This window comes from Ambystoma mexicanum, chromosome 4p (genome assembly GCF_040938575.1).
Source record: "Ambystoma mexicanum isolate Mex_15411 chromosome 4p, UKY_AmexF1_1, whole genome shotgun sequence".
In the NCBI taxonomy this organism is placed as follows: Eukaryota; Metazoa; Chordata; class Amphibia; order Caudata; family Ambystomatidae; genus Ambystoma; species Ambystoma mexicanum.
In genome coordinates, this window is record NC_090927.1 from 256,318,508 (window position 1) to 256,339,098 (window position 20,591).

The window sequence follows — 20,591 nt, forward strand, 5'->3', positions numbered from 1 at the left end:
AGAGCCTGCTAGGCAGGTGGCCATCTTGGATTCGAATTGAATGGGCCTTGCAAGAAGGTCCCAATCCCCTTACCTCTGGAAACGGCAGTGGAGTGTATGGTGCAGCCGGCTGGTCTAATGGATAATCTACCCACCGCAGCCTTAGGGCTACACGGCTCACGCGCCTCAGTGTTTTGATCAGGAGTGGAGTCCCAGCGCTTCGGAGGGCAGGCCCCCTAGGGACCTGGCGGCTTGTGAGGACCGCTTCTTCGAGCACTTACTCGTTTTCATGCGTTCCCCACAGATGACGGGGCTCCTCAAGGACATAGTAAAGGAGGTGAGCCCGCAGGTTGTGCCGCCTCAGCCTCCACCTTTTGACCCTCTGCCTGTTCCTCCAGTGTTGCCGGTGCCTGTTGCTCCCCAGTCCAGGCCTTGCCAGTCATCCAGACCCCTCTGCCTTCTCCTGTACAACCAACGCCTCCCCCTCAGCAATTGGACCTGTCCTCGATTCCAGATCAGGCGCGGGGTGGTGGGCTTAATGGTACCCATGTCCCACGGCCCGGACTCCCTTCAGTCTGTAAACAATTGGGGCAGGGACGATGACAGTAATGATGATGCTCAGGACGATGAACCTGCGGCATCTGTTAAGGCCTTTCATGACTTCCTTTAGGGTTTTGCAGAGTCAGAGGTTTTTGGCATACGCACCATGAGCCGTTCTTGCATTCTGCTCCAGAAAGATGTCCTGCAGCTGGCGAGAAAGGTCTGGGAGAATCCCAGACCCAACGTCCAGATGAACAAGAAGTTGGACAGCAGGTTCAGGCTGACGAATGGGGAGCCGTGCTACTGGCCTCTCACCCTCAGCCACACTCTTCAGTGGTGGCTGCAGCCTCCCTCTATTCTAAACTATCGTCTTTTGTCGTCTTCCTCCTCGGGAGCCTCCTCATTTGCCTGTCCAAAGACAAGGTCCTTGAGTCATTGGGCAAACAGTGCTATGCCATATCAGGGCTGCATTTGCGGCAGGCCATTGCCCATTTGGCCACGGCTAACCAGAAGCTGTGGCAGGAGCTGGGGGAGTTTCTGCCTGAACTCTCCCTGGAGAGGAAAGTCTCCTTCAAGGGCAGTCTGGTGGATGCCCACGCTGTTGCGCAGGACCTCGTGGAGTCTTCGGTCTCGCACATAGACACAGCCAGCAGAGGGCATTGCCTGGGGGTCGAGATGAAAAGGACTACATGGATGCATGTCACTAAGTTTTCACCTGACGTGCAAGAGCAGATCCTAGATCTTCCCTTCGAGGGCGTGGACCTCTTTCATTCGTCCACCGATGACGAGTTGTCAAAGAAAACCTCCATGCAAATCACCAAGTCCTTGGCCATCCTGACTAAGCCAGGGCAGAAGTTCTTCCCATTAGTCTCAGGGCAGGGCCGACTTCAAACCCTGTGCTTTTTCACCGACTTAAATGGATTTCGGGCCCACGGTACATGGAGGCCTGGCAGGTCGCGCAGCGACAACAGGAGGAAGCAGAAGATGACTATGCACAGATTTTTCCGCTCCCCCTCCTCTGCTCCCGCATCAGATGCCAACAGATGCCATAAAGTAGTGACATCATGATCTGGGTAGTTTCCCAGTACGGAGCCGGCGGGCTCACTTCTAGGACAGCTGGAAGCGTTATTTTGAGAGTCCCTGGATCCTTTATATAGTCTCCACAGGCTTCCGACTTCCTTTTTCTCTACCATCCTCTCCTCCTCTTGTCAGATAGGGTCCCTGGCCCTTTTACGGCAGAGACTTCCTCTTCTGGAGATGCAGGTGGCGGAGCCGGTTCCTCAGTCATACAGGGATTCTGGCTTCTACTCCAGGTTTTTTACGGTACACACGAACAACCATGCTGGCCTGAAGGTAGTCCTGGACCCGTCTTTCCTCAACTTGTCTTTATCGCTCGAAAGCTTCAAGGTGATTATTCCAGCGTACAGAGAGGAATCGCTCTGCACAAGGGGCTGGATGTGTTCCCTAGACCTCAAGGATGCGTACCTTCATGTCCCCATTCACCACCCGCATCAGAAGTTTCTGTGGTTCACGATTGTTGTACCACTTCCAGTACAAGGTGCTATGCCAGGAGGGCCATCACTTCTCCAGCATGGGGTCTGGCATGGATTCACATGCTCATGAATATTCCCCGTCAGGCTGGAAATCCTCGGTAAAGAAAAAATCAGTTTTGTTTCTGAACTGTCTTTCTCCTAATAACCAATCACTGGTCTCTGGGTCATACTGCCCCCAGCCAATGACAGCCCTCTACCTAAGCCCCTCCTCTGGCAGCCATCTTCAGATTTTTACCGCACGTTCAAGTGTTGGGAGTCCTCGTGCTATAGCTCTCGAGCTTTTACTGCGTAGTGCGATTTTTCAAAGAGTTTAATCTAATTTTTCGGTCAAATCGAGCCTCAAGCTCCACCGTTTCTACTTCCGATCAACGGGGACCCGTTTCGGAATTTTCTACGCCCCTCAAGGGCGAAGTTTTCATCAAGTTTCACTTCTTGGAGGATTCCAGAAGATCTTTGAGGCCTACCCCGCGTGGACATGGCCCAGGACGAAGGAAACACGACTCCCGGATCCAAGCTGTTCAGGAGCTGCCCTGGATGCGGATTGCAGAATGTCTTCAAGGAGGATGAGCATTCCAGATGCCTCTACTGCCTTCACGAAGACAAAACGCACGTGGAGAAGGACTGTGCGTTTTGCAAGAACATGTCGGAGCGGACTATGAAGGATCGGTGTATCCGCCTCACCAAATGGCTGAAAGGGAGGAGCCCAGCAGCAGGTGAGAAGAAGTCCGAGCGGTCTTCTAAGAACTTTGAGGGCGCTCCGGCGATGGGGGCCCAAAAGAAGGCAAAGCATTGCAAGTCCGCGGGCTCCAGGAGCGCCTATCGGTCGGGCTCCTCGGGTTTCCAGGCAGGGCGCACTTTCACCGACGCAATCAACGACGAGCCAACGCTCTGGCACGGAGAAGAGCAAATCGGAGAACCCGGGTAAGCTTCAGGAGAAGCCCCGGTCGATCCCGACGGAGAAAGCCGAGGGGGAGTTAGGCGGGGACCCTCCCCCCAAGGTGAAGGCCTCGGGCACGCCCAAGGTCGTGAAGGCCTTGATTCACCCGGCTAAGGCCTCTATCAAGGGAGTAGCGACGGCTCCGGCGAAGCCTGTGGAGGCTACCCCAGTGGAGGCGACCTCGGGGCCTAGAGTTTCCCTGCCACCACGGAGGGAGTCCTCTTTTCAGCCCATCGATAAGACCCTCGTGAAACCCCAGGTGGAAAAAGAAGGGTGGGGGGGCCGGTGGCATTCATGGACACAGATACAGCCTCTGAAGAGGAGCTGGCTGGAGTCGCGAAGATCCTGAACAAGAAGTTCGAGGAGGTCTGGTCCCACGGGAGGGATCCCGACGAGGCCGACGAAGAAAGCGATGGTGGTGCCGACGAGAAGCCCGTGGAGGCGGAGGATTCCACTCCCCAACAGTTGCGCCCGTCGCAGCCGGTACCTGGGCCACAAGACAACTCAGGAGCAATCTAGATGGCGATCCAGGCCTTGTGTACGGCGATGAGGACAAGGCTGCCCTTACCCACAACTGACGATCCAGCAGAGCCTGGACCGTCGGGAAGCCCTCCAAGCAAGTGGAGAAGAGTTCATCCCCCCCATGTCCTTCCTGCCATCTTGGCCTTCGCAGCCTTCTTCTACTTCTGCGGATCCGAGGGATGAAATGGGAACGGAGACGGCGACGATGGGGGAGGATGACGACGGTGGCAACGACGGGATGGGCCTCCCATCGCCACCTCCTCAGGCCTCCCCGCCCGCTGAAATTGGCTCCTTCCACGCCATGATTGCCAAGGCATCAGAGCTCTTCCAGCTCTGCCCCGAGGAACAGAAGAAGGAAGGTTTCCTCTACCAACGGCGTGAGGCCAAGAGGAAGACGGTCCTCTCGATTCCTTTACTTGACGACATATGGGACGAGGGGATGTCGCTCCTGAAGAACCCGTCCACGGCTCCTGCAAAGAGAGATCGGTACGAGAAGAAGTACCGGGTCCCGGATTCCGCCCCCATGTGCCTTAGGGCGCAGCCGATCCCCGATTCGGTTGTCTCCGCGGCAGCCAAGAAGAAAGCGGCGGGGGTGACGGCCTCAACTTCGACCTCCCCGCCGGGCGGCGAGGGGAAGAAACTGGACGTCATGGGACGGCGGGTCATCTCGTCTGCTACGACGATTAAAGTGGCCAATGCCCTCGCGATTGTGGCCCGCTACAACAGGGAGCTGTGGTTTAAGATCGCTCCCCTACGGGACTTCCTCCTGGTTGACAAGAAGGCTGAAGCCCTGGAGATCCTTCAGGAAGGTGAGGTGGCGTCGGACCACGCCATAACGGTGGCCCCGGACATTGCTGACACCGGTTTTCGTCAGATGGGCAATGGCGTTTGCCTTTGCCGCCGTGGTTGGCTCAAGGCAACCGATTTCCGCCAAGACGTGCAGGCCAGAGTTCTGGACATGCCTTTCGACGGGAACAATCTGTTTGGCAAGACAGTGGACGAGTCACTGCAGGCCATCAAGGCTGACACGGAGACGGCTCGGGCCTTGGGTGTTCTGCAACAACGACGGCCGCCCTTTTGGAACTCCGGAGGCAAGCAAGGTGCCTCCAAAGGATTCGGCGGCAGCTCCTCGACGTACCGCCAGGCAGCACACACCTCATCGCAGGAGGCCTACAGAGGACGCGGCAAGTCAGGAGGACCTCATCATCACCAAGGAGGCCAAGGCGGCAAGGCCGCTGCCAAGCTGGACTGAACCGGCCATAGCGTCGGGCCCCCAACTGAGCACCCCAGTGGGAGGCCGGCTGGCGAAGTTTGTCAGCGTGTGGGAGTCAATCTCCACCGACCGATGGGTGCTGGATGCCCTGGCCCACAGACGCATTCTCGAGTTTCAAAAGAAGTGCCCCCGCATTCCTCCTGTGGCCAGGAAGGAAAATCACGTCCCTCAACTGCAGCTGGAATTAAGGGCAATGCTGAAGAAAGGAGCCATCGAGCTTGTCCCAAAGAGGCTTCGGGGTGTACTCACAATACTTCCTCGTAAGAAAGAAGACCGGCGGCTGGCGACCCATCCTGAACCTTCGTTGTCTAAAAAAGTACATCAAGTCCCAGAAGTTCCGGATGGTCCCCCCCTCCAGCACGTGCTGGGACAGCTGGAGGGAGGAAAATTCCTATCGTCGCTGGACTTGGAGGGTGCCTACTTCCACATCCCCATCCTAAAAGGACATTGAAAGTTCCTGAGATTCGTAGTCCAAGAGCGACACTATCAGTTCAAGGCCCTTCTCTTCAGATTGAAGTCAGCGCTCAGGGTGTTCACCAAGTGCCTAGCACCCGTGGTGGCGCGGCTGCGCCTGCAGGTGTTCCACGTCTACCCCTACCTGGACGATTGGCTCATCCGCGCAAGGACAAGAGAGCTCGCCGTCGTGCACACAGCACAGACCGTCCAGCTGCTCTAGGATCTGGGATTCTCTTTCAACTTTGCGAAATCCCACTTGGTTCCGTCGCAAGTCTCCCTGGGAGCCAGGCTCGACACAGTGGCGCGATTGGCTTCTCTGTCGGAGGAAAGGACGAAGGCCATCCTGGGCAAGGTGCAGTGGCTGTCGACCATGGACGTGGCCAGGGTGAGGTCAGTCGAGTCCCTGCTCGGCATGATGTCCTCATGCATCTACCTCGTGCGCCTGTGCAGGTTGTGGATGCGTCCACTGTAAGAGTTCCTCGACTCCCATTGGATGCAGGCGGCGGGCAGCTTCGAAGACCGGATCTCGCTCAACGAGACGGTCCGGTGGTGGGGCACCCACGCGCACCTGGCAGCGGGTATGGAATTCCAGACCCCGGCACATCAGGAGACGGTGACGACGGACGCCTCCCTGGAGGGATGGGGAGCGCACACCGGAGATCTCCACGCAAGAGGCCTTTGGCTCCCGGAGGAGAGGTCACTACACATCAATGCCCTGAAGCTCCGAGCCGTGTTCTGGGCCCTCAGGTCGTTCCTCCCGTCCCTCAAGGGCAAGGTGGTAAGGAGCTTCACCGACAACACCACCACAATGTTTTACATACGGAAGCAGGGAGGCACCAGATCTCCAGCCCTATCCAAGGAGGCCCAGGATCTGTGGCACTGGGCCGTCGCCCAAGGGATGTTTCTGGTCCCCTTCCATCTGGCAGACATAAAGAACGTCATCGCCGACTAGCTCAGCAGGGAGCTGCGCTCGTGCCATGAGTGGGAACTGCGTCAGGATCAAGTGGATCTACTTTTCCAACGATGGGGCAATCCCCAGATCGACTTATTTGCGACGGTGACAAACACCAAGTGCCGGAGGTTCGCCAGCAGGTTTCCCCAGCCAAGGAGCATGGGTGATGCCTTCTCATTCCCCTGGGACGGCCTGTTCCTGTATGCGTTCCCACCATTGCCGTTGCTGCTGCGACTCATCAACCAACTCAGACGGTCCCGGTGCAGAATGATCCTCGTCGCACCAGCCTTGCCGAGGCAGATCTGGTTCACGGACCTTCTGGACATGTCAGATTTCCCCCCCTCCCCTCACAGTCAAACTGCCGACAGACGCGGACCTCCTCGCCAGAGAAGGAGGCACCATCCTCCACCACGACCCGGGGTTGCTGAACTTGCAGGCCAGGCTCCTGCAGTGCTAGTGTTTGGAGGGTACGATATCCCGGCGGACTGCAAAGAGGTGCTTGCAAAGGCCAGGGCGTCCTCAACTCTCAAGTGCTACGGACACAAATGGAAGAGGTTCTCTGTCTGGTGCCGCGCACAGACGATCGACCCTCTGCGGATTATGGCCCCTTAAGTACTGTCGTACCTACTGTCACTGGCCAAGGCAGGGCTAGCTCATTCCTCCATCAAGATACATCTAGCAGCGATTTCCCGCTGCACCAGAACTCCGGGGCGATCATCTCTGTGGTCTCATCCCCTGGTGAAGGAGTTTATGAAGGGACTGTTCCGATCATTCCTGCCGGTGAAGACGCCAACCCCGGCGTGGGAGCTCAACGTGGTGCAGAGCAGGCTCATGGGGCCGCCATTCGAGCCTCTGCATTCGGCACCGTTGAAGTTCCTATCGTGGAAGACAGCGTTTCTTGTGGCCATCACCTCCACACGACGAGTCGGAGAGATCCAGGCCCTCTCCTGTAAACCTCCAAACCTGACGTTACACGAGACGAGGATGGTACTGAGGACGCACCCCTCCTTCATGCCCAAGGTGCCGTCGGACTTCCATCTCAACGAGCCCTTGGTGTTAACTGTTTTCTTCCCATCACCTTCGTCGCCAGCTGAGAGGTCTTTGCACTCGCTGGATGTGGCTAGAGTGCTGAAGTTCTACGTGGACTGCACAAAGAGTTTTCGGGTGACATCACAGCTGTTTGTGAACTTTGGACCTGTGAACCAAGGGAAGGCCCTCTTGAAGGCTTCCATTTCCAGATGGCTCTCCGGCTGCATCATGCACGGTCACCGGTTGGCAAACCGACCGTTGCCCGGCCGTCCGAGAGCCCATTCAACCAGAGCGATCGCTGCTACCACGGCGTGGAGGTCGACGCACACCTTCACGAGATTTTACTGCGTCGACCCGGATTCCAGGGAGGAGTCAAGAGTCGGCCAAGCAGTGCTGCGCAACCTGTTCGCTTAAGTTGAGCCTGGTGAGGAGGTAAGAGATGCTTAATGTTGAGCCTTGCCACCTCTTGTAGTTGTGCATGTGTGTATTGCTATGTATTCTTGTATTCATGAGCATGTGAATCCATGCCAGACCCATGCTGGAGAACAACAGTTACAGGTAAGTAACTTGTTCATTATACTGGGGGACTGGCTAGTCGGGGCCAGCTCTCCTGAGGGGGCTGTGCACTCCTGCCAAAGGCTGGCGGACATTCTGCACCAGCCAGGCTTCTCCCTCAACCAGTGCAAGTCGCAGCGGACTTCCGCCCAGGATCTGGTGTTCCTTGGAGTGCACTGGGCCAAAACGACCACCCCTGCATAGTGGTTCCAGCATCTTCTGGTACTGATGGGGTCTTGGTGCTCACGGTTCAGCATGCCCGCCTCAAGATGAGGCACCTCCAGCTCCACCGGGTGGCCAATTGGGACGACGAGACGGGGTCTGTCGGACAGGATCCCCATCCTCCCCTTTCCTCATCCCGGACTTTTGCTGCTGACTGATCGGCAGCAATATGGCAGTGAGAGCCCCCTTGACCTGACCGGAGCCCACTCTGGTCAGGTCAAGGGGTGATGACGGATTCCTCACTGTCGGCTGGGAGCCAGTCTGGAGGGCTTCTCTGTTCATGGCGCATTGTCCAGGGAGGAGGCTCTTTTGCATATCAGTCTGCTAGAGCTTAGGGTAGCGGGCCTGTAACTCAAGGATTTTCTGCCTCATCAGGGACACTGCGGTTCTGGTCAGGACTGACACTCCACTACAATGTTTTACCTGAAGAAGCATGGAGGCAGTGGCGATCTTGGAATGGGCCCTTACGGAAGATATTCAGATTTCAGCAGTCCACCTCCTGCGGAACAGCAACGAGGAAGCGGGCCAGCTCAGCCGCTTGGGGTTCAACACCTACGAGTGGGAGTTGAACATGAGCTCCTTGTCGCCCCTGTTCCAGAGGTGGGGGTTTCTGGATCTGAACTTGTTTGCGTCTCCTCTGAATTCCAAGTGCCCCCGCTTTGCCTCTTGGGCGGGCCAGGTGTCTAAGGGGACGCGTTCCAACTTTGCTGGCACAATGCTATGCGTTCGTCTCCTCCACCGTGGCTAATGCGGTCCCTCTGCAAGTTCCTGACTTCGGTGGGCAGTAGCCTCATCCTGATTGCCCCGCACTGGCCATCAAGGGCGTGGTTTTCTAATGTACTTCAGTTGTGCTCCCAGGGACCTGTCCATCTTCTGATCCCCAGCAGGGTCTTTCTGACGCAGCAGGGTGGCCGGGCAGTGGAGCACCCAGGCCCGGCCCGGCTGGCCCCTGCAGCCTCGTTCCTAAACAGCTGAAACTTCAACATGTTCGATTTTTGGATGACAAATGGGGTATTACACAGAAGGACGTTTACTAGCTCCCAGTAGAAGAGCAAGTGGACCAGATTTTGCCATCGGGCTCGTAACCAGGGGCTGGACCCCTTCATCTGCGCCCTGGATAACGTGCTGGCCTTCTCTGTGCATTTGGCTCACTCTGGTGATAAGGTGGATACTTGCTGCACCTATTTGGCGGCCATTGGGGCCTACAAGAATTCCTTGGAGCAGGTCTTTTTCAGCAGCCAACCCGGTAGTTAAGGCCCACCTCAAGGGGATGTCCAGACTTTTTCCTCTCGTGCACAGGCCTCATCCGGTTTGGGACCTTAATGTGGTTCTGGCGGCCTTGCAGCACAAGCCCTGTGAGCTAATGGCCTTGGTGGGCATCTGGCTGGTGACAGTAAAGACAGTTCTATTAGTGGCGCTCACTTGTGTGTGCAGGGTCAGCAAGTTTCAGGCGTTGTCATCGTGCAAACCCTTCACCACATTTCATAACGACAAGGTCATCTTGCGCACCCACCTAAGTTTTCTGCCCAAGGTGGTCTCTCCATTCCATTTGAACCAGGAAACAGGCCTGCCAGTGCTCTTCCCGAACCCACAATCTGAGGCAGAAAGGACTTTGCATTCATTGGACCGCAAGACGGTCAAGTACTACCTCTCTCGGACAAAATCCTTCAGGAAGTCTGAGGCATTGTTCACGTTCAGGGTATACAGGGGGGTGGCATGTCTCCCAGTACCCAGGCTTCCAAAGGTTCTTTCGCCCTCTGGATGGTTCAGGCCATTTCAGAGGCATACACAGCCGTGTGCAAACCTGTTCCTGAGGGGCTTCATGCCCATACGTTCAGAGTTAAGGCCACGCCCGTCGCGTTTGAAGAATGCTTCTTGGGATGTCATCAGCAAGGCGGGCTTCTGTAAGCACTATTCCTTGGATACCAGCTCCAGGTGCGATGCAGAATTCGGTCAGGCGGTTCTGAAGAACCTTTTTGCTTCGTCATAGATATGAGGCAGATTGTCACAGCTCCACCCTATGGTCCTGTTCAGTGGAATCACCCAAAAGGATGGAGGAAAGGGGACGGGACGTATGAGCAATTAAAGTTACTCACTGTAGTGTCTAGAATACTCGGTCAATAGTCCCCTTTCCAACATATGTCCCACTCACCTTCCCCCGCTTCTGTGCCAACAGCCAATATATCCAGTGTAGCCAGGTATTTGAGCGTTGATTTGTTAAGAGAGCTGAGGCGCTGGAGGGCAGGACCTCTGGTGTGCATTCCCATGCCCGGGGCCGCATCCCCACACACTATACTAAATTTAAAGGGGAAGCTAAATGTTTCGCTGCTAAAGGTTCTGGTATTGTCACCATGTTTTGGGACGCCCACAAGGATGGAGGAAAGGGGACTATGGACTAGGAGTAATCTAGTCACTACAGTGAGTAACTTAAATAACTCTGACATCCCTCAAAGCTATCAAACTATCGGCAGTGCTATCTTGGAATCAAAACTTCTTCAGAAATTAATTTGCCAACAACTTTGGAGACCAACATCATCATGCATGCCCATACATCAAGTGTCCTCATCCAGCTGGATATCTCGACTGCTTTCAACCCCATCCGCAATAAATCCTCCTCAAATGACTTGTATGTAAAGGAATTTAGGGACGCATGCTAAGCTAGATAATGTATTTTCTTTCCACAGGATTGAGTTGAGCTACATGCCCTTGTTCATGTACCTCTGCTGTGATAGCATCTGCGGAATACAAGGTTCCAGCCTGTTGCTTCTGCTTTTCAGCACGTGCATGAAGCAACTCTCGGAAATAATCTGCATCTCTCATTTCATTTGCGAAAATTACACTAGCGCACATTGTTTACAAACTGATGCAAGCTTTAAGTGAAAAACAGATTATTTCAATTACCTCGCACAGTTAGATGACTAGCCATCTGAATTTCAACCGAAGTAAACCTGAACTCATGATTTGCAGCCGAAAATCACACCCTCACAAATATTCCATGGCTGGAAGAAATGGCTGCCCACACCTATCCGAACTTAACATTTAAAAACCTCAGGATAAATCTCTCATTCAAGCAATAGTTAGAAGCTACTTACTGCTTCTTTCATCTACGATCCAATTGTTGCAATTTGCCATAGGTGGTATTCCACACAGGACCCTGGAAAACATTGCTCTAGTACACTCAAGACCCAATTATAGCAACAGCCTTACAGACTACAAAAACTTCAAAACTCAGCAGCGTAACTCCTCATGAAACTTGAAAGATGGCAATGCACCACCCTGCCACTCCAGAGCCTTCATTGACTCCCTATTCAAACCTTTTCATTTTGTCTACCGTGTCTGCCAAGGCAGTCCCCAAAACCCCACTGTTAATAAGATCACCTAATAAATGCCTGTCAGGATGCTACAATCTTGCAACTGTTGTTTTAACAGTCCCACAGAACACACAACTATTGTCCTCTGAAGTCCTGACAAACAATCTAAGGAATGACTTGCCCAGCTGCCTCTGCACCCCTGGTAACAATAGGGGGAACGTTGTACTGCGCATGTTCCAAAGGCAAGACACAATCTGGTCACTCTCTTCAACGAACACAGACCGAATAACGTTAGTCTCGTCCAAACGCTGTTCACTACAAACATGCAACATTAGGGGGGGGGGGGTGTGTGTGTGTGTGTGTGTGTGTAATTATTTTAACCATTTTCAAAGTTTGCTCACATAAATGGGTAGCTTTGAGTTACAAAAAATGTTATCATTTGAATATACACATCTTATTGGTAAGAGGATACCCGACAGCCTTTGCTGTTCTCTATGAACGAGCATAACATTTTGTAGTAGTATATGTACTTATTTTAATTTATACTGCTTACAACTGTGTGACAGAAGTCCATCTCTACATGTTTTGGTCCTTGTTTACTAGCCCTCTACTAAGTTGTTACTGCATCACCAGGATGTCCAGCAGTTTTTTGTAAATAAAGGAAACCCCATGTTATGGTCCGATGTTGGTGAAGTTACATTGTATTTCTCTAGATAAACTTGAGAATTAATTTTACAAGTCTATGTCCTTGTAGTTGGATTCTACCCAAACTGATGAAAATCTTGGCATTCTTTCATCCCTGGGAGCAAAGGGCTCACCTCCTCAATTAACTGATGTTCTTGGAAAAACATTGCTGTAAAATGCCGTCTAAAGGTTCTGAACCAAGGGAAGGAAGATACATTTGTCAAAGAAAATGTTACTTACTTGCAACAATAATTCTCACAGATTCATACGTCATTCTACCTTCTTCCCTAATTTTGCAGACAAGTATTTTACATTAAAACTGAGATGGTTTTCCTAGACCAAGAACTCCTGGAGCCCTCGCAAAAAAATTGTCCCCTGAAATTGAAATGGGCAGAGTTCTATTTTTGGGTGAACTCTTAAATGTAAATCTTTTTTCCCTTTTTTTTTAATTTAGAAGAAGAAATAAACTTTCTAACAATAAAAAATGATGAAGTATTTTGTAGAATCTGGCTGTGTATTGTGCTGAAGGTTATGAATCTGGGAATGTGACTCCCGCTGGAGTAATATTGTTCTAAGTAAGTCACTTTTCCCTAATGATGCTGCTGACTCAGGGCCACTTTTAGCGCTCTGGAATTTGATAAAGAAATGGAGACAATGTGCTGCAAAATTTCCGACATTTCCTCTCATCTTTTTTTAGAAGGGAATACTACCCTAAATGCAGCATTTCCATCTTTTTTAATTATTTTTTTTAAACAACGATTTCTGAGTGCCTTGAACCTGTGACCCTGGCTACTGATCAGTTGTAATGCCTAGTTCAAAACATAGGCTGTTGCAGTCGTCGAAATTGAATGTTAAAACAATGTTAATACATTTGATCTTTTGTAGAGTACAGCAGTTCATGGACCGAGAGGGGCGTCGGCCTCGTCTCCTTGTAGCTAAAATGGGTCAAGATGGCCATGACAGAGGAGCTAAAGTTATTGCTACAGGATTTGCAGATCTTGGCTTTGATGTGGATATAGGACCTCTTTTCCAGGTATATTTGTTTATCATTTTGCAGTGCCCTTAATCATTAAATTACTATTTTGCCGAAAAATCATTATGACTCATCGTGAGACACTCGTTTTACTATGATATGATACTTCATTTATATAGCGCCTATAAACAATGCAACGCGCATTGACAAAGCCAGTAATACGAACTCCTTTGTGTTATGCTTCTGGAGAATGGGCGAATAAATGGATCTTGTTGTTGATTTGGGTGTCTGCGTTTGAGCTTTTGGGTATGATTTGTATGTAGGTTTTTATGAGTCGATTTATGTAAAGTTGGCAATACCTGAAGCAATATTTCAGTGTTGGAATCTTACTCCAAGTCCAAGTAGGAAGCTCATGTGGTCCGGTACTACAGTGATTTGCCCGAAATGTGGATAATATGGCCAAAGCCTACAGATTCTCTCAACATAGACCCAATGCTCCAATTGTACACCACCTAATAGCATCCCATTCTCAAGTAGTGCTCTAGCCCCACTGTTATATACTGTTTATGGATTAATATGCCCAGCGATAGCTGTACACATAGCTCATGTGTCTCTAAGGAGGAGGATTGTATACAATGCTTATACAATGGTTTGAGACTCCTTTGGGCGGCTGATGATTTCATCCTGCTAAGCTCGTAATTGAGTACCACCAAATGTGCATCATAATGGTGGTCATTAGTAACACATGTTACGAAGCACTCTGAAATGGGAATATGCAGTATGTAGCGCTATGTAAAACCAATTGTCACATCCCACTCCCAAGCACCTTAGGCCTGGTACTCTCATCTTGTTCTCAGGTGCTCGGAACACATGCCTTTGTTTGCACACCAGCCCTGTTGCTCTCCCATGTACAAGGTTCTGTGATTTGAAACTACTACATGGTGATTTAGAGCAGTTAAAAACCTTAGTAACGTAACGCATGCAAAGTATTCTCATCAGATGTTCAGACATTCACTCCATATGTTCAGAGCTAGCACTTTTGACTGATGCCCTAATCCCAAAGCCCGAGTCAAAAATACGGGCATCATCCTGGATAATGACCTAACCCTAAAGAATCGGGTTGATGCTGTATCAAAATAATCTGTAATTTCAGGAGAATTACATCACTTCTTCCACTGTTAACATTTCCACATTAAGTTACGATTAGGAATGCTTTTCTCTCTTTTCACCTGGATTTTTACAGTATCATTTACTTCACTCTATTGCTACGGCTAAAAAGAGTCCATAATGCGGCAGTAAGCGCCTGTATTTGCTCTTCAAATCCGTGCAATACTTTGGCACCATCCCATTCTCAAACAAATGACAACCCTATGTTCCAAAATGTTTTGTTCGGTCCAACACTGAGAGGACCATGACTGTCCCACCTCACAAAAGCGAGCAACTGGGAGGCTTTGGTGGGTAGACAGTGGAATTCCATTCCACTCTGCAAAGGAGACTTACCTGCTTACTTTCAGGAAAGGAGTTTGACTTATTTGTTTAACATTTTGTGATCACCATCACAGTCTATTAAGCTTTACTATTTGCTCCTCTATCCGATAGTGCCAAAATGCCTTCGGGTGGTAGCTGCTCTTTTTGCAACTCTTATAAAATATTACAAATTGATCTGCCAGCATTTTTAAGGAGTACAGTATCTCTTTTGCTGTTGGCGTGGCAATAACATACTCTTGACGGCAAAAAGGGTGCTTTGGAGGGCAAACCTAACAAAATGACTTATTGTGGTAGGTCTTAACATAAATAGGCAGGAGGCTGCAAGGAACTAGCCAATCCATCTGCAGTCTCCACCTCGCCTCTCCCTTCTCAGGCCCTCTGCACTGGCCACCCATTTCTTCTCTAAAACTCAGGATACTCTGATCGCTCTCTCTTCTCCCACTGCCTCTACTTCTCTCCCTGCCTCCCTTGGAATCCCCCTGCCCGCTCCTACTCTCTCCTCCTTCTCACCCATCACAACGGATGAGGTCTCTAGAGTAGTGTGCTCTATGGAGGTCTCTTCCAAACAGGTGTCTCCCTGTTCTTTCAGAACCATTAAGGGACAACATCTACTCCCTCGCACCAGTTCTTGCTGACTTCTGCAACCATTCCTTAGCCTCTGGCTCTTTTCCCACCTCTCTCCAGCACTCCCCTGTGCACCCACATCTAAAAAAGCCTTCTGCCGACCCCTCGTGTCCTGCCAACTACCGCCCCATCTCTACTACACCCTTCCTTGGGAAACTCATGGAGAGGTTAGTCTTCCCCCAACCGGCCCATCACACTGAGATTGCTGGTTGTTTACATGACCATCAATCTGGATTTCGAGCATCCAGAGGCATGGAAACTGCTCTGCTGAACACCTGTGAATAACTGCTCGGAAATCTTGACTCCTCTCCTGCTGTTCTTTCTCCTTGACCTCACTTCTGCCTTTGCCAAAGTAAACCACTCTATCATCATAAAGCAGCTCCGAGATGCCCTTTTTATTTCAGACCGGGTACTAGACAGGGTTGATCTCCTTTCTCACTGACCACCCCTACCAGGTTCTACTGGGCCACTTCTCCCCCACCACCAATCTCTACATGTGGTGTTCCCCAGGACTCTATCCTGTCGCTCTGGCTCTACCTGATCTCCATCTTCTCTCCTGATTTCTAGTGTTCTGCATATGACACACAACTCTTCTTCAAGCTCCCCTACTCCTCTATCATCCCGGACTGTCTATCTGCTATCCAGTCCTGGCGCACCTCCAATGATCTCTGTCTTAATGCCAGTAAGAATGAGATTCTTCCCATAGGGACACCTATACCCTGTTTCCCTCCTGCGCTCTGGCAGGCCTCCTTGGACTCCCCTCCTTCTTCTGCCACTGAAACCAGAAACCTTGGGGTCATCTTTGACTCCTCTCTCCTTCAGCCCTCACATCTTGGACCTTGCCAAGAAAGCCCACTTTCAAGTTCACCTCCTCAGAGGCATTCTCCATTGTCTCACCTTCATCGGGAAGCTCAATGTCACTAGAGCTCTGGCCCTCTCCAGGCTGGATTATTCTAACAGCCTCATTCTCAACCTACCTCTTTCTTCCCTCTGCCCTCTTCAACTAATCCAAAATAGGGCTGCAAGACTTATCCTTGGCCTCAAGCCCAGCGACCATATCTCTCCAGCCCTAAAATCTCTCCACTGGCTGCCGATTGCCTCAAGGATCAAATTCATCATCCATAAGGCAGTCTGCGGCTTGCGACCACGCAACCTGCAACTGTTCCTTACTAAATACTCTCCTACCAGATCCCTCGAACAGTCTCCGGTCACTTTTTCTAATTTATTCTTGGTATTTCCATTGTTCATCTGCTCCCTTGTTCCCTTTCCTTTTGCTTTGTGGCGCTTTGAAGCACTGTCCTGTTGTATAAGTGCATTATTAATGACCAATACAATAAAGTGCATAGGTTTCTGTGAGAAAGTCTCCTGCCTGGCTCTGTGGATGGACAGTAAAGTGGACCTTCGATTGGGTACCTTCCCCAAGCCAGTGAATGATGGGCCCAGTGGCAGAATTGGGAGTTTTTCTGGGGTGCTCTTCCTTAATGTGCCTCAGATGTCAGGGGCCAGTCTGTATGGGGCCACCACACACCTATCCTAGTTCAGACAAATAACTAATAGGCCCCTCCTCCAAACCAATTCCCTTGGGAAACCCTTCCTGAACTCTAACACCCTTGCGGGGAGTACATTGCAGAACCCTCAAAGTCCCCGAATCTTTAAACATGGGTCATCAATGGAAGCTATTGGGAACAAGGAAATCAATGTAGGCATCCTCCATAGAAAAACTGCTCTGCCTGGTTTACCATACATATACTTGAAATCCAGAATTACCACCAGACTGGATCTAGATTTAGGCAAAAACCCTGGCAGCCCCCATGACCCACTCACAGCTTAGCCCAACCGCATTAAACAGGTGCAGACAGTAAAGGGAAGGTCAGCCAGGGAAGGGGGTTCTACCCTATATAAGCAAGGCAAACGGGTGCTGTGGGTTGCACAAGGCGGCTTGCATTTGCTGAAGGCTGAGACTGCAGGAGTGAATGACACTGGAGCGGGGGCGAACGAGGGAAGCAGGCAGAAGTGGTGCGAGCTGAAAGGATGGCTTAGGAGGAGGTCGGCAAAGCAGGTGTGGTTTGGAAAGAGGTGGGAACACCAGAATTGGATTGGAAGGCAGAGGTAACATTCGAAAGAGGTGTTGAAGTTAAAAGAGAAATAGTAGGTGGGGTAGGAATATATGATGAAAGGACAGTGGTGGCAGTAAAATCACACTGGTATCCTTTTCAACAGAGTCCTCTAGTGCTTCGTTATACTTGTCCACTTTGTACTTTGACCACCAATGTTCATAAAACTAAATTTCTCCAGTATTGTACTCTCAACGTATGTCTGGTGTCTCCTCCTTAAGTTTACTTTTCACAAATATGAGGCTGTAGAGGTGGCCCATCTCCAAAGATTAAAAGATTCATGTCATTCCCATATTAAGATGTGGCTCACCTCGGAAGAAGCAGCTGTGGAGGACTTGCAAAAAACATTGTCTTCTCCACTCCATCTTTCACCTTAACTTTAAAGTCATGGATAACGCAATACAAGTGATTGTGGTACATTGGAGCCATGTTGAATTCAAAGATGGAATATCCCACTGTAGGAGTGGATTCTCAGCATTCAAAACAGACACAGAGTTCAGGGGCATAGCAGAATCCTGACTGGGGTATTTCTCAGGATTCTAGGTCTCATGGGATCATGTGTCTTTCTTGTTACACCGGTTGGGCTCAGAATTAGATAACTTCAGTGATCCTCAAAGAGTTTTTGTTCTCAATTCTGGGTATATACCACAGTGTTGGTGGTCCCCATTCAGTCTTGGCCCTGCTAGCAGCTCGAGGTGCTATGCATTAACTCAACAGAAAGGGTGCAGTGGGTTTGGAAGAGGTCATGATTCTATGTTTGAGTTATCGAGACACTGTGCCTGTGGGCTGGACATCTAGCCCCCTCCCCAACACCTAGGTCCACAGATCCTCCACTCCCCACTTAACCTGAGACTAGGTGATCCGCTCCCCCCTGTTTCCTCCCCTGGCTGCTTGTAAATGTTTTGCTGCCAAAGTGACCGCCCTCTCTCTCTCCCGTTAGCTGAATGTTCCATTGTGTCTCTTGTTCCCTCACCATTGCACTTCCCAATCCCTCTGACTTGTAATGCACTATGTTGCTTCCCAGAGATAGGTCTGCACTCAATAAATACCCTAATATAATCTTGCTAAAAAGCAGAATGTGTGAGGGGATGTGTTCATTTGGCTGATGGTGGTCTCTCTGAAATGGGAGCTGAACAACAAAGCGGTGGTTGTGATTTTCTCTATCTAGTTGTTTCGCACTGGAACTTGTTCGCATGCAGTAAAAACTAGAAATGTGTTTGGTTCTTTCTAGGAATTTCCCCCGACGGTCTCAAAGGGATGCGCTACTGATTTTGTGGGAGTTAAACATTGTATATGACTTTCCACACTTTTCTCTGATCCTGAATGACCTGCATTTGTTGCACCAACGGTAGTTCTAATACGAATTAAAAATGCATCTTTGCCATGCTGTTCCATGTCTAGCAATGCTTTTTACACAGTAAAGTACCGGCTTGCACACATCCTTAGCTAACTCTCTGTACTCTCCAAGGGAGCACCATAGAGGTTTCCACCTACAGTTTGGAATTACTTGGGTCCAGAACTTTGCAACTGCTTTACAACTCCAGAACTTGTCCAGAAAAGCTGTATTTTAACAAATTAGCTAAAGGCAAGAGTTCCAACAGGAAACCTTTCTGCAGTTGTGCATGTATAAGGTAGGCCACATTGGGTCCACCTTTAGCAGAAATTCAAAGACAACTTTTCCAAAATGGAGCTTCAACTGCTCTCGTAAAATCTCACATCCCCGGTCTCTGTCGCCATATCAATATTATATAAGGTAAAAACATTTTAGTTGCATCTTTCTACGTTTAGAATAGATTTTATAATCAATGTAGGTTGTGACTCCAGCAGTTCATCATCTCTCCCTTTGGCAAGGCCATCCCTCAGCCTTAAAAGCATAAAGTTTAATGAACCCTACCTGCACATGAGTAACAAAGGCCTCCTGGGCGAAAAGTACATCTTTGGGGGAAATTGCCCAAGGGAAAGATGCCCAGAGAAGCCCAATCCCTACAAAACTTCCAAGTGATGGTGGGGGAAAGCTTCCTGAGTCCCCAGAGACCTATCACTTGGGATTTTGGTTTATCCGCCCTGTTGGGGATATTTTTCAGTTACCCTCTGGTGAGGGCTTTGACAAACCAATGTGTACTGTTAGGCAGGGGTTTCCAGCTAATAAGTCTGGGGTCCCACACTGGTAATGTGATGGTGCAGTGACTCTTCCCTCTTTGGAGCAGAAGTGGTTGGTTGTACAGTACAATTGTTGAACTCACAGCACACAAGACTGTACACACAGTATATTTACTTAAATATATACTGTTAAAGTAAAGGATCAAAAAATTATCCACATGTATGGGTAATTACTAAACTGAGGCATTTGTGTTGTAAAAAAGTAATGTCTGTATAAAAGACAGAATCACATTTAAAACAAGAGGAAAACGATTATACAAGTTAATATGAATTTAACGACTTTAAAAGGTTTTTAAAAAGTGAGAAGCAGTGTTTCAAATGGATTCCTTTCTCCCATGGATTTCTCGTCTTGTATAGTCTCTAGCACACGCTGACTGGAACAATTCAGCCACTGATGGGCACAGTGCGCTTCTGTGTCGGCTTTGCCCAGGACTGTTGCTTGCACATAGTTTGTGTCTCGTGACCACAGGTCCTTTTGTCCACGCACTCGAGACACTTCTGGAATGCCACCTAGCCTTTGCTAATTTCTACTGCCTAATCCTCCCAAAGACCTTGGGCTTTAAGCTTTGGTTGGACTGTAAGAGGACAATGTCCATGTCTGAACCCCTGAGGGTGTGCCTATGCTGCCTTGGGGAGGAATACAGCATGAAGGATTGTGGTTCATGTCAGCCGGTGCACTGAAAGGCACTTGGGGAATGTGCCGTTAAGCTCTTCTCTTATAATTTTATGGGTGGTAAAAAGATCTTCTGAGTCGCCAAGTCCAGAAGCCAAAACGTCTCTGGTGGAGGAGCCAGTAGAGGAGCCTTCTTTTGTTTGGAAGGAGAAAAAGAAGCAGCACTCTTCCTCTTTCTCCAGAAAGCAGAGTCATCACTCCCGCTCCAGGGATTCCACTGAAGATTCAGAACCTATGTTGTAGGTACCAGTCACAGCTAAATCATCTACTTGTGGTGGGCGGGGGCGTGGGAGAAAGTAAGGCAGCCGGTGCTTGGCATCTTTGATAAAGCCTCATCGGCTTCAGAGACATTTAAAGACATTCGGAGACATTTAAAGGAGAACATTTCTCTCAAGGATGACAGAAACATTTTTGAGGAAGGGTATGCCATCCCCTTTGGATTTAAACCATGTTATTCTGGAGAGATTGGGGACTTCGCAGGGAAGTTTGTGGTCAGGGAGAGGACTTGATGGATTTGGCTATAGACCTCCAGGAAGCAAGTAGCTT

General features: G+C 50.1%; 1 protein-coding gene across 5 annotated transcripts in view; it reads left to right on the top strand.

Moving 5' to 3' along the window:
* Positions 1-20,591, top strand: part of MMUT (methylmalonyl-CoA mutase) — a 641,762-nt gene that overhangs the window by 485,076 nt on the left and 136,095 nt on the right. For all 5 annotated transcript variants that reach the window (XM_069605779.1, XM_069605780.1, XM_069605782.1 and 2 more), the window contains one exon: positions 12,899-13,046. In XM_069605779.1, coding sequence (XP_069461880.1) covers positions 12,899-13,046 — 148 coding nt within the window. The remainder of the gene's footprint in view (positions 1-12,898; positions 13,047-20,591) is intronic.